Below are 14,460 nucleotides of genomic sequence, written 5' to 3' on the forward strand. Positions count from 1 at the left end.
AGTTTTAATGATGCCATATTGTTGTGAGGGGTGGTGGTGGAAGAGTTTGTGAATGTATCTGCCTGTGTGTGTGGGTTTTCTGTATACAGTGAAGGCAAGTGTATCATTAGGCAGGTGCGTGACTAAGGTGTCTAGGAAGGGTAAACAATTGTTCTTTTCCTTTTCCATAGTAAACTGGATTCTTGGATGTAGGCTATTGAGATGACCAAGGAAGGAATCTAATGTGTCTGGGCCATGAGGCCAAATAGAGAACACATCATCTACATATCTTAGCCAGATAGAAGGTTTGAGTGGGGCTGAGTCTATGGCTCGTTTTTCGAAATCTTCCATATAGAAATTGGCAAGGGGGGGTGAGAAGGGGGAGCCCATGGCGGTTCCCTCTATCTGCTTGTAGATTTTGTTATTCCAAGCGAAATACCCAGAGTTGATGGTAAAGGAAAAGAGATCTAAGATGTCAGAGGGAAAAACGTTTTCTAAGAGAGATAAAGTGTCAGTTAAGGGAATATTGGTAAACAAGGAGGAGATATCAAAGCTTACTAATATGTCTGTATTATTCAAGGTTAAATTTTCTGTGAGGGCTTTAAAGTGGGTCGAGTTTTTTATATAGGAAGCTGAATTTCCGGTGAGGGGGGACTTAGAGTTGGCCAGCTGTTTAGACAGTCTGTAACAAGGTGCTTTGGTGGCATCTACTATAGGCCTGAGTGGGGAATTAGGTTTATGGATTTTTGGTAAACCGTATATTCGGGGGGGGACGGGAGCGGAAAGGTTTAAGTTTTTTCGTGACATCGGGGGGCCAGGAGGTTACTTTGGGCGATTCTCTCTGACATTTCGGAAACTTCCGCACAGAGAGAATTTCAGAAAATAAAAAACAAACACATCAAGAAATACAACAACCTGGTTAAAGACAAACCACAAATTCAACCGCTCCAGACAGTAATAAACCTCTCGTCCAAAAGGCTCAACGATGATGCCATCAGCGCCCTTGGCCTCGGCCGTAGTTTTGCCGTCGCCCCGAAAGATGTGCCGGTGCTCGATGTAATGGTTAACGTCGAACGGGGGATCGGTCGCTTACCGTCGGAGGTAGCCAACAACATCAGACTCGACGTAGCCAACATCCTCGTTCACTCTTCGCCTCCAAAAAGTAACTTATCTTATTCCCAACGCATGGCTCTCCAGAAACTACGCAAAGAAAAAAGTATCGTCATCACCAGAGCGGATAAAGGTAATGCCACAGTTGTCCTTAATACCAGCGAATACAATCGTAAAATGAACATTATCCTCCGCGATCGCGCTACCTACATCCCGCTAGAACACGACCCCACAAAAACGCAAGTTAAGAAATTAAAAATCTTACTTAAAAAAGTAACCTCCTGGCCCCCCGATGTCACGAAAAAACTTAAACCTTTCCGCTCCCTTCCCCCCCGAATATACGGTTTACCAAAAATCCATAAACCTAATTCCCCACTCAGGCCTATAGTAGATGCCACCAATGCACCTTGTTACAGACTGTCTAAACAGCTGGCCAACTCTCTGTCCCCCCTCACCGGAAATTCAGCTTCCTATATAAAAAACTCGACCCACTTTAAAGTCCTCACAGAAAATTTAACCTTGAATAATACAGACATATTAGTAAGCTTTGATATCTCCTCCTTGTTTACCAATATTCCCTTAACTGACACTTTATCTCTCTTAGAAAACGTTTTTCCCTCTGACATCTTAGATCTCTTTTCCTTTGCCATCAACTCTGGGTATTTCGCTTGGAATAACAAAATCTACAAGCAGATAGAGGGAACCGCCATGGGCTCCCCCCTCTCACCCCCCTTGCCAATTTCTATATGGAAGATTTCGAAAAACGAGCCATAGACTCAGCCCCACTCAAACCTTCTATCTGGCTAAGATATGTAGATGATGTGTTCTCTATTTGGCCTCATGGCCCAGACACATTAGATTCCTTCCTTGGTCATCTCAATAGCCTACATCCAAGAATCCAGTTTACTATGGAAAAGGAAAAGAACAATTGTTTACCCTTCCTAGACACCTTAGTCACGCACCTGCCTAATGATACACTTGCCTTCACTGTATACAGAAAACCCACACACACAGGCAGATACATTCACAAACTCTCCCACCACCACCCCTCACAACAATATGGCATCATTAAAACTCTTACCAAGAGAGCCCACAATCTCTGTTCCAGTGGAACCGCCCTCACTACTGAGTTTAACCACATACACAGAACTTTCCTCTCCAATGGCTATAGCGAACACAGCATCAAAAAAATAATCAATTCCTCCCCCATTCCCCGTCCCTCTCGTCAACAAGAATTTAAAAATGCTATCACCATACCCTACATCCGTGGCACTTCGGAAAAAATAGCCAAGATACTAAAAAAGTATAACCTACACACAGCATATAAGCCCTACCGCAAACTGGCTACCCTTATCCGTTCTACGAAAGATCAGCTCCCTCCTCTCTCTCTGCCTGGAGTTTACAAAGTATCCTGTTCCTGTAAGCTTGCGTACTTTGGACAGACAGGCAGATCAGCATCCATCCGCCTAGAGGAACACAAGTCGTACATCGTTAAACACAACTATGGCCATTCAGGCTTGGCTGACCATGTTTTGGACACAACCCACAGAGTATCATGGAAGAAAACCACCATGCTCCACCACAGCAAATTCAAGAAAGAGAGACTTTTCTTAGAAGCAGCAGCAGCTCTCAAAAACCAACCAAATCTTAACAAATACGGTTGCATTAAGCTTCCGAAGATTTGGGAAACAGTCATCACCAGAGGTCCCACCTTACATTCCAGGCCACCTACAACTGCCCTTAGAGGGCGCTCCACCTAGATAGGACTTTATTGTCACCCACGTGGTTGGGCTTAGTATTGTAAGTTTTTGTGTGCATGTTACATTAATTGTCTTTGTAATCCCCGTAGATGTCCTAGTGACTAGGACGAAATATAGGAAGTATTAAATTCTATTTTAATTCTTTTTGAGTGTTGTAAAAAATCCATTAAACCTCCAACATAAATTAACAAATTGAATTGCCTGATCTCTTGAGGAAAACAAAAGGCCCGTACATGCCAGAGTGTTTGTTGTGTGAAGTCTTAGTGCAATGGCATTACTTGCCTCTGGTTGTGCCTTGCCAAGGTTCTGCTCAGTTTTGGGGTGTACAATAATCCTTTCATGCACTGATTAGTTGTTAGTTAATTGAGATGATGACCTCTCCCCCCAATCTTTTGGGGCATTGACAAGTTTGCAGTTTACTGGAAAGGTCCATTTGAAAGGTTGCCTGTTCCAGGTATATGGAACTTCTGGTTTGACCATTGTGAACATTTTATTTTCACAATGGTCAAACCAGAATAATTTGAACATTGTGACCATTATATTTATTTTGTATTGCTATCTTTTACGTTGTATTCCAGATTGAGAGAATAAGAATAGTTGATAATTGTGCTTTCGTCTTGTGTGTGTGCTTGATCATGTAGTATTTTATCAATTTTATGAGGAATGTAGCTATCAGCTAAAAGTGTATAGTGAAGGTAGCTGAGTTCTGTGACAAGAGCTGCATCAGTATCTTAAATTGAATAGTTTTTTATGTTACGAATATATTGTTGGACTGAATGATGGTGTATTGTTTATGTAGGTGTCTTCCATTGTATGTGCACATGCACGTGTGTTGGTTTTTTGTAAATTAAAAAAAATCTGCAGAAGAAAAACAGGAGTAGAATAAGAGATTCCTGGGATCCACATGAGGGTATGTGTGCAATTGGACCTCCCATGATGAGTCTTATGAACACTGAACTGTTGTTCTCAGAAGTGTCAAGTGTTCTTTTTAGGCATATGCTCATCAGTACTTTTTAATTATGGCCATTGTTCTATAAGGCATAATCAAAATAAAAAAACAACTGTTAAACTTCTGACCCAGAACAACAGTGATTGATGAGAAACAACACTGGTGACTTGACAAGAATATCGTATTACCAAATATGAGTGGTGATTATGTATCTCATGACAGATCCATGTAATTAAAGTTCAATTTGTAAAAATTGAATGCAAAAAAAAAAAAAAAAAAAATCCAGGTGTCAAGAAGCTTAGCATTCAGTGCTCATCAGTGTAATATATTTTTTCCTCATCAATTCCACCCATGAATGGTTGTAAACATATTATAGATGAAAGGATCAGAGACCTTGTTCTATATACTAAACTTGGAACTTTTATATATTCCACTAACTCAGGGAGGGGAGAATTGGGATTCTAAAGAGTTTAATTAAGCAAGAAAAAAACTTTTCATGTATAACTATGTTTCATGTATGAAATAGATTTATAAATGAAAGGGTTGATACAATTTTGAAATGTAAAATGAAAAAATGAAAGGAGGCTATTCTTTAAAAGGTTATGCTTTCACCAGAAAGACATGATGAACCAAAAAGAATTCATTCAGCAATATATCACATGGGACTCTGTTATAAATGTGAGAGTTGAATCCAAAAGAAGGCAGTAACAGTAGTAGTGTGCTACAAGACTGTACTTGAACTACCGCTTTGAGATTTACACATCAGTAATATAGAAAAATCGATTTAAGGTGAAATATCCATTTGTTAATTTCCTAATGTTGCAGAATGGGCAGAATGAAGATCTGCAGAAGAAACTGACAGCGTGGGCTTAAGATAACGGTTTCTAGTCTAATATGCAAAATGTATGGTGGTGCACTTTGGCTCAAAAAATACATGCTGGGTACTTCATTGACAGACTTGACTACAGGAAATTGCTAAGGCTAGAGTTTCAATTGGCTGTGGATAGGAAATGGAAGTTTAGAGGTCATGTTGCAGAAATAGCAAAATAATTCATTCATTACCTGCATAAATCTGGTCACTTGTATTCCTTGGGTTTGAGAAAATGGTGAGTGGGATCCAAAGCCGACTGGTCTGTATAATGCTACCAAGAAGGATAGATTAAAGATTTGTTGGTTGCAAAGTCCAGCTGATATACAGAAAAGAGGAGATATGATAGAAACATGTGTTATTAAAGGAGTTTTATAAGATTGACAAAAAAATATCAATGCATAACAGGAAAGGAGAAAATATGGGATGAGGGGTGGGGGGGGGGGCCCTTAGAATAAAAAAAAATCAGCTAATGCCTTTAATTCCCCTATAGGGAATAGGCAACACTGTTTTAGCCCTATCTAACTTTTGGAGACTGAGGGGACAGTTCAATATCCACTGGTAACCAATGAGAGATAGCTGGCCTAAGACTATCACTAATTATACATGGCATATGATGAAGAGAGGTAGCTGACAAGTGCTGCCATCTCACGGTCCTTAACTTAACACTATGTTTGCTGTCTGAAAATAATGTGGGTTTTACAGACAGTTTTCTTGAGTTTATGGGAGGGGGGACATTTTTCCATGAGAAAAACCTGCTTGCTCATGGCAGAGATTGACTAACTTGGGAACTGGTTGGAAAAAAGGCATAATAAAAGTTCCCTTAGTTGTCAACTAGAATTAAACTTATGATGTTCTTTCTTTGGGTGGTGTCTAGCAGTATGCTCACCACTTCTACTAAGCTTCACAGGCACCTGTTCCTTTGTGTGAAATAATAATAAATTTTTTTAAATATTATATATAATTTTAACACAGTATATCAGCTGACTCGAAGAGGAAATGAGAAGCATTATTCAGTAAATAAATTCAGAACCTTTTTTTCACATATAGTTAACAAATATTATTTTCAAGTTTTGAAAATCATTGAGAACTGTGTTATACTAGAAATACTTTCCAAATAGTTAAAGATAGTTAGCATAACATTTTTTTTTAAAAACAGGAATATAAGTTTACAGAAGAAAATCCTTTACTTGAACATCCTGAACCTTTTGAAGAAGGGCTAAAAAAACTTGAAGAGGGTGATTTACCGAGTGCTGTTTTGTTATTTGAGTCATCTGTACAGAAAGATCCCAGTCATGCATTGGTATTAATGTTATTAATTAGACTATTATTATTGTTATATGACACCTTATCATGTGTATTATCATAGATAATTATTTATATTTTTTAACAGCGATAAGAATTTTCTCATTTATGCTGGTGAACCTTGAAAGCTATTTTCCCCCCTCCCCCATCCATTTTATCATCATCCTTCCCTGAAGCCAAAAAAGACTTATCAAATGTGATTCCACTGTCATGTACATAACTCATCAAATGTAAAATGAAAGTTATATATAATTTTAACACAGTATGTGCATCACTCTCTGGTGATGCATTCCAATCACCAGCCACTCTCTCCATGCAAAAAAAAAATTATTCCTCTGTCTCTCCTCACATCCTCCTTATATATGATTATTAAATACTTAAGAAATTGACAGCGTATACTAAAATATAAATTAAATCAAACTTTAATATATACTTTCCAATATTTTGGCAACGTCACGTTGCCATCTTCATGGGAACTTAAGATAAAGACACATGCACACAAGTACTACACAACAGCAAATGAGAAACGAAGAGAGGAAGCTACCGTTTTCCTAAAGCCCTGATGGTGCTCCTTAGCGGGCTATATTAGGTGTTCTTGGCCTTTGGGCTGAAGTTCTCCTGATGTATGTTTCCCAAATGTGGAGCAGTCTCATGCATCCAAATTTGTTGAGGTTTGGCATGTTCCTTAAGGGCTGAGGTGATTCCATGAATAGTCTTTCATATTTGAACATACTGCAGTGTATTACTGCGGCTTTCTTGAACCTTATTCTGTGGTGAGTATCCAGAGCATGGTCTGCAAGCCCAGAGTGGCTGTACTAGTGAAATCGGATGTAGTCCTTGTGTTCTGAGAATTCTGATATTTGCTGTCATGCCTGTTTGGCCAAAATAGGACAATTTACAGCTGCAAGGGACCTGCTATACACCAGGTAGGTGTAGGGGAAGTGGTTGGTCTTTAGTGGAGCAGATAAGGGATGCCAATTTTCTATATGGTCTGTAACAGGCGGTTAAGTCGTGTTTTTTTAGGATTTTGGTAATTTTTTCCGAGGTGCCTCGGATGTAGAGAATGGTGATGGATCTAGAGTAATCTTTTTGTGAAGGGGGGGATGGATTACTGGTTTAGTATTTTTTTTGGGGGTAGCCATTGGCTGAGAAAGTGTTAAAGATGTGATTTAGTTCAGTGGTTAGGGCTTTGTCATATGAACAGATTAGTTTAGCCCTGTTGAATAGTGTCTTAATAATTCCATATTGTTGGGGGGGGGGGGATTGTTGGTGAATGTATCAGCCTGTATGGGTTGGTTTTCTATAAACTGAGAATACCAAGGTTCCATCATGTTGGCGGGTGACTAGTGTGTCTAGGAAGGGGAAGCTATTGTTTTCCTCTTTTTCCAGGGTGAACTTGATTCTGGGGTGTTGGTTGTTTAAGTGTGTTAAGAATGAGAGGAGTGTATCCGAGCCATGTGGCCAAATAGCGAACGCATCATCAACGTAGCGAAGCCATATGGTAGGTTTTTGTGGAGCAAAGTTTAAAGCTTTCTGTTCAAATGTCTCCATAAAGAAGTTGGCCAAGGGTGGGGAGAGTGGTGAACCCATGGCTGTCCCCTCTATCTGTTTGTAGAATATTTCCTGCCAAATGAAATAGCCTGAGTTCATTATGAACTGAAATAGGGCTGAGATATCGGGAGGAAATTTAATTTGGATTAGCTCTAAGGTTTCTTTGAGGGGGACATTTGTGAATAAGGAAGAGACATCAAAACTGACCATTATGTCATTATGTTGGAGTGTAAGGTTTTCTACATTGGCTTTGAAGTGGGCTGAATTTTTTTTTTTTTTTTTTCTGTGACGGTGTGTTGCCAGTATATTGGGTGAGCGCTTTGGCTAAATATTTAGCTAGTTTGTAAGTGGGGGAATCAGTGCCATCCATTATGGGATGTAATGGCACATTTTCTTTATGTATTTTTGGGAGCCCATATATATGGGGTGGGGGGGGGTCTAGAGTTATATGGTTTTAGTTTGTTAGTAATCTCCACAGGTCAAGAAGTGACCTTCTTAAGGAGCCTGTGGAGTTTTCTAATTTGTGAGTTGGTGGGATTGTATTCAATGGGGAGGTAAGTAGCTCAATCTAATAGTAAAGCATTAAGCTCACCTGTGTAGTCAGTTTGATCGAGTACCACAGTGGCATTCCCCTTATCTGCTTTGGTGATAACTATTTCTTTGTTTTTCTTCATTTCCTGTAGAGACTTGTATTCGCTATTGGATATGTTGGTTTTTGTTTGTCTTGCTTTTGTGAGAACACAGGCTACATCCAATCTAATATCATTGGCGATGTGGAAGGTGGCGAATCCTGCATTCAATCTGGATCATTAATTCCTTGGCCGGTAATTTCCTAGGAGCAATGGCGAAGTTGTGACCACGTGACAGAGCGTTGAGTGCTTCAGGCTTCAAAATAACTGAAGAAAGGTTAACTACAGTGTTGGTTTGTAGTTTTGGTTTGGACATTCAGTTCTTTTTTTAATTTATCAAACTTGTTGATATGTCAACTCCGTATTTTTTCGAATTCTTTATTTGCTGCAGTGCACGAGACGTCATGTAGAATTGACCAAAGTTCGTGATTTAGCGTATTAGAAAGCTCTTCCTCTAGCACTGAAATAGCTTTGTTTGCGTCAGCTTGGGAACTTAATTTATATATTCTCGTATACGCTCTAAATTCCTTAAGTATTTAATAATCATGTTTAACCAGCGTATTAGCCTTTCTACAAGAATCCTCTTTATATAGTTTCCCAAGATGGCCTCTTGTTTCCCCCCCCCCCCTTCTCTCATTCTATGAAAACCTCTTCCACATTAATCTTTTAAAAACCTCTTAGCAATATGTGTCTCAATCATATTTCACTCTTATTCCACTAAATTTGGCAATTGAATTTCCTTGGTATTTTTTTTTGTACCCAACATTCCAGACACCAGATCCACCTTACTGATAATGGCCTCTGGACCCTTTCCAATATATCTATCTTAATCCTTTTAAAAACCTGGTGATGAAATCTGTGCACACTAATCCATATATGGCTCGATCAAGGCCTTATATAAGAAAACCATGACCTCCTTACATCTACATGCTGGTGTCCTCTGCATCATTACTGTAATCTGTTGTTGATGTCCTCACAATTTTAGCAATGTGTCTACTTAATTGGTTGGAAGATCAGAAGCAATAGTCCAACCATGGGAATGTGGCATAGAAATTGTAAAGGCTGTCCCATTTGGCACTGTTATAATGCCAAACTATTCTTGTATATGGGAGTTGCTGTGTAAGTGTTGTTGCATGGGGGGGGGGTGAATTTTAAGAAAGTGTGTGAAACTAATTTTGATGGAAACAGTGCAGTTGACCATAAGAAACTGTGTGAGAATGACGAAAGAGTGCAAGTAATGGTAAGATGATGAATAGAGCTGACAGCGAAAAAACATGTGTGACCAACAGTAAGATGAGAGAGAATGATAGTGAAAAAATGATACAATATTTAAAAGCCAAGTTGGTGAAGGAGATGAAGGTATATATATATGTACACCACTAATTCTCTTTTTACATGGCTTTTTTTACATGATTCAAAATAACACGGTTTAGAAAACAATAGCAATTCTGTTTTGGGAATCCCCTCGATGTTTTAAATATCAGGGATTACTCTACTCCACAGAATGTAGACAATTGTGGTGACAACAAAAAAATCAATTTTTGTAATTACGATTCCCGAAAATTAAACCAATAGATGATATTTATATTCACTTGCTGTTGGTTCCTGGAAGCAGAAGGGTGCTATGCTGATTCCTGGAAGTTAAGTTAGTCCATTACAGGAGGTCTGCCTATATGAAGCTGCTTGGAAGTAGTTAAGCTGTTTGTTAAACAATTATTTCTTATTTACAATTCAAAATGTTTACACGTCTTGTGTTTTGTTCATGCAACAGAGTCATACAGGTGTGTATTAAATTTTGAAGTTTTGTATGCATAATATCAAATTAGTAAAATTAATTATTGATTATTTTAAGATATTATTGTAACATTACCCCATTAATGATGATGTCAGATAATTCAGTTAGACAGAAGAAGAAAAGAAAAGCTATTTCTTTAGAAACTAAGATCCAAATTTTAGATTGTTTAGCAGCTAGAGAAGGTTCAGCATCCTTAGAGAAATATTTTGGATTGAACGAAGCTACTATGAAAATGATTAAGAAAAATGAAGAGGTCATTAGAAAATCTGTTCTTTAGGGAACAAAATTAGGTGCCAAGCCATTATCGTATACGAGAGACTTTATAAAAGTGAAAATGGAAAAGGCCCTAATGACGTGGATAGAAGATTGCTCACAAAAATACCTCATCAAACAGAAAGCATTATTACGGTTGTATAAACAGATTCAAGAAAAGGAGCCAACAACAGTTGTGATTTTTCTGCAAGCAGAGGTTGGCTTACAAAATTTCTCAAAAGTTACGTGCTTCATAATGTAAAAATAAAAGGAGAAGCCGCATCTGCAGATAAGCTGATAACTAGGGAATTTCTTTCAGAATTGTCCAAAATTATTGAAAATGATGGCTACACCTGATCAAGTTTGGAATGTAGATCGGTCTTCTTTGGAAAAAAATGCCAAGTAGAACACTTATATAGCGAAATCACAAAAGTGTTGGTGGCTTTAAATCAGCTAAGGATCATGTGACTATTATTTTGCAGCAATATTTAAGGAGATCGTATATGAAAACCATTACTCATTAATCAATCCCTAAGATCGCAGGCAATAAAAGGTGTGGTTACTAGTGCATTGGAAGGCAAGCAAAAAAGGTTGAGTTACAAAAGAAATTTTTAATGAATGGTTCCATCAGTGTTTTGTTTTAGAAGTTAAAAGCTATTTGATGGGGAAAAAACCCTGTACTTTTGCATACAACTGAATATCCCAATATCTTCAGATTAGCACATGCAGTTGGCAGAACAGGATTTGATGACTTTTTGTCTGCAGATATTGAAGAATTGATGGTTGACTGGCTGTTAGTGAAGACGAAATAATAGAAGCTATCCTTGATGAAAAGAAAAAAGTGCTGATGATGTTGATGAAGAGATTCCACTCACTGTGGGATTAATTAAAGAAAGGCTTCAAATAGCTAGTAAATTGCCAAGTCATTTTCTTATACATGATCCAAATAATGAACGAGCTGAACAGCTTAAATGTGAACTGAAGTCATGTATGGTGTGATGTGAAGAATTATACAAAGATCTAGTCAAAACAGGATCTCAACAATTAATTATAGAGTTCATAGTAAAAAAAAAATTTTTTAAAAATCAAAGTTTAGAATTATTGGAAATTAGTATTAATTTAGTTCCTTTCACTGAAGAAAATGTTTTGCCATTGCAGTATAAACAGGACAGCTAAAATGTTTCAAGTGATGGAAGTGATTTAATTCCAGTCTCAAACAAAAGAATGTGACTACTGTCAGAAAGTGATGGCGAATAAAATTTAACTAATAACCATATGTGTGGGTGTATTTGCACCTTTTCGAATTTCCGTTTTATTAGTGACACACTATTTTCTTTAAGAAAGATACATATGTTTATGAGGGTTGTTTGAAAAGTTTGGTAAAAAAAAAAAAAAGTTAAACACATTTTTTTGGAAAAAATCACCTTTATTTCTCAACATAGTCTCCATCAAGGTTTACACATTTGGTCTGGTGAGTTTCCAATTTTTTCATCCCATTTAAAAAGTAGGATTTGTTTAGTTGTGCAAAATAGTCATTGACAGCCTTGATGACATTCTTGTTCAAAGAAAATTTTTTTTCCACCTAGCCAAATTTTTAAGTTTGGGAACAAGAAGTCATCACAGGGGCCCAAGTATGGAGAATATGGTGGATGTGGAACCAATTCGAACCTCAATTCGTGCAATTTTGCCATTGCAACAGCCAATGTGTGGGATGGTACATTATCTTAAAGAAAGAGCACTTTTATGTGCACCAAGCTTGGCCATATTTTCTTCAGTTCTTTTAAATGACCCAACAATGACACACAATAGACTCTGTTATTGTTTTACCAGAACACCAGACACTATTTGGAAAAGTCTCTCATGATAATTCCTGGGGAATCCCAAAAAAATCAGTGGCCATCACCTTCGCAGCTAACAAAACGGTCTCCACTTTTTTCAGCGCTCTTTCACCAGGCATTGTCCACTGTTTCGACTGCTGCTTGGACTCAGGTTTGTGTGTAGTGGTGGATCCAAGTTTTGTCTACAGTAATGAATCAATACAAAAGATCCTGCAAATTGTGATTAAACATCGCCAAACACTGTGTTAAAATGTCTTTTTGGATTGTGAAAAGACTGCGAATTGTGATTAAACATCACCAAAACACTGTGTCAAAATGTCTTTTCGCATTGCGTTTTTGATCGACAGTCAACAATCGGTGTACCCATCACGCAAACATAGCTTTTTTCATGCAGAATATTATATACCCATTCAGTTGAAATGCCTACAATCTCGGCAACCTCATTCACTTTAACTCAGCAGCCTTCCATAACAATACCATGGATTTTGTCAGTTATTTCCTTCGTAGTGACCTCAGTCAGATGTCTGGAGCGTGCTTCATCTTCGATGGACTTACGACCACGTTTAAACTCATTTATTCAAAAATAAATAGTCTTTAATGTTGGTGCAGAGTCCCCATGAACTGCATCTAACAAGGCTTTGATCTGCACGGCCGTCTCCATTTCTTCAAATAAAAGTGTTTTAGCACTGCATGAAACTCGTTTTTCTCCATTTTTATGAAAAATGCAAACACAGTCTTTTTAAATGTTTGCCAATGAGAACTGTGCATCGCACGTGGCTAAAATTTTGCCAGTGGTCAATAGAATGATGATATATGCTGACACTGGTATGAATGAATGAGTTGTGTTGCCGTCTATTGGAAATTTACCAGACTTTTCAAACAACCCTATATTTTAAATAAGTACTTAAAATACAAAAATATTCCATTAAAATTAAATAGAGTTTTATTCAATGATTTTCATGTGTTTTGTTTGAAAATAACTTATTGTTCATATTGGTTTTCACATCTGGAACCATTCTTCTATTTTTTCATATGCACTGTATTCTTTTTTACACAAATTTCATTTACATGGATTTCTCTGGAACTAGTGTACCATGTAAATGGAGAATTGGCTGTATATATATATATATGAAAGAGTGAAGAAGACTGAAATGTGATGATTTCAAAGTGGAAGAGGTAACAAAAGACTTGTGAATGGTATTATATGGGGATTCGATTATTGGAGAAGATGCATAAAGTTTGCTTGCTGGGAGGTCAAGTGATTCAGGTGTGGCACTAGGCATGATGAGTAAGCTAGCAAAAGAGGTGGTGATTGTGGTAGGAACAAATGACTTGATTAGAAACGAGGAAAATATATGACTAGATATCAGAGGTTGTTGAGAAGAATAAAAGATAATAGTGTGATAGAAAAGGCAGTCAGCATGTTTCCCAGTTATGAGTGATGAATTGAAACAGAGAGCAAAGATCATGAATGATATGTTAGTGGAAATATGTGCAAAGAAAGGAGTGCAGTGTGTGTGTAGGATGAGTTTGAAGGATAAATGGAATTATATAAGAGTGCAGCCTGTATTTAAATATTTTTGATGTGAGTCATCTTGAGAGGCTACTGCTGGAAGGTAATGCTGGAGTAATGATTGCAGGGAATGGATCTGTGCAAGTAAGAAGCAATGAAAGAGCAAAGTAGCTGGGATTGAAGTTATGCTTATAAATAGAAAAATGGATATCATGAGTATAGAGCAGCGATTTTCAACCTTTTTCATAATATGGCACACCTAGACTAATTATTAAAATTCTGCGGCACACTAAAAATATATTCTTTTAATTTTTTTGACGATCTGGCAGAAAATAGACATAATTTTGATTGATTTACATACAGAAGATACTAATAACAGCAATTACTTATCCTTTTTGGGAGCTTCAAGGAAATAAATGCGTAAATTATGACATTATTTCTTTCAATTAATTTGTTTTCACAAATCTCGTGCCACACCTGAAGACCTCTCGTAGCACACCAGTTGAAAATCACTGGTATAGAGAATGACAGAACACGTGTGCAAGATAAACTGTGGACTCAGGGTGAACAGGAGAACACAGCATAAGAAAGGTTGATGCTAAAAGAGTAATTGATATGTGAGTATGCAAGAAAGGGATGTAGGGGAAACTGTTGGGTTTGAAGAGGCACAAGGATGGGTAAGTAATGAAAGAGAGGAATTGGAAGTTTTTCCACTTGGTTATACTATAAATTAAAGATACCAAGAAATTATATACTTGGTTTAATCCTTTATCCAAGTGTAAGCAAACAAAGTTTACATCTGAAATATAATCAGGACTAGGGCAACTCATATATAGAAGCTAATGACTTTGCATCACTTGCCTTAGTATCCCATAATGCAGAACACATATCCTTACAGGCATGTTTAATGT

The 14,460-nt window shown here is 37.5% G+C and overlaps 1 protein-coding gene across 2 annotated transcripts in view; it reads left to right on the forward strand.

Moving 5' to 3' along the window:
• Positions 1–14,460, forward strand: part of Pex5 (peroxisomal biogenesis factor 5) — a 532,250-nt gene that overhangs the window by 358,926 nt on the left and 158,864 nt on the right. For both annotated transcript variants that reach the window (XM_090407992.1, XM_090407991.1), the window contains exon 11: positions 5,826–5,969. In XM_090407992.1, the coding sequence (XP_090264118.1) occupies positions 5,826–5,969 (144 nt within the window). The remainder of the gene's footprint in view (positions 1–5,825; positions 5,970–14,460) is intronic.

Source organism: Typopeltis vanoorti, chromosome 18 (genome assembly GCF_054136105.1).
Source record: "Typopeltis vanoorti isolate ZY-2024b chromosome 18, IOZ_Tvanoo_1.0, whole genome shotgun sequence".
Taxonomy (NCBI): Eukaryota; Metazoa; Arthropoda; class Arachnida; order Uropygi; family Thelyphonidae; genus Typopeltis; species Typopeltis vanoorti.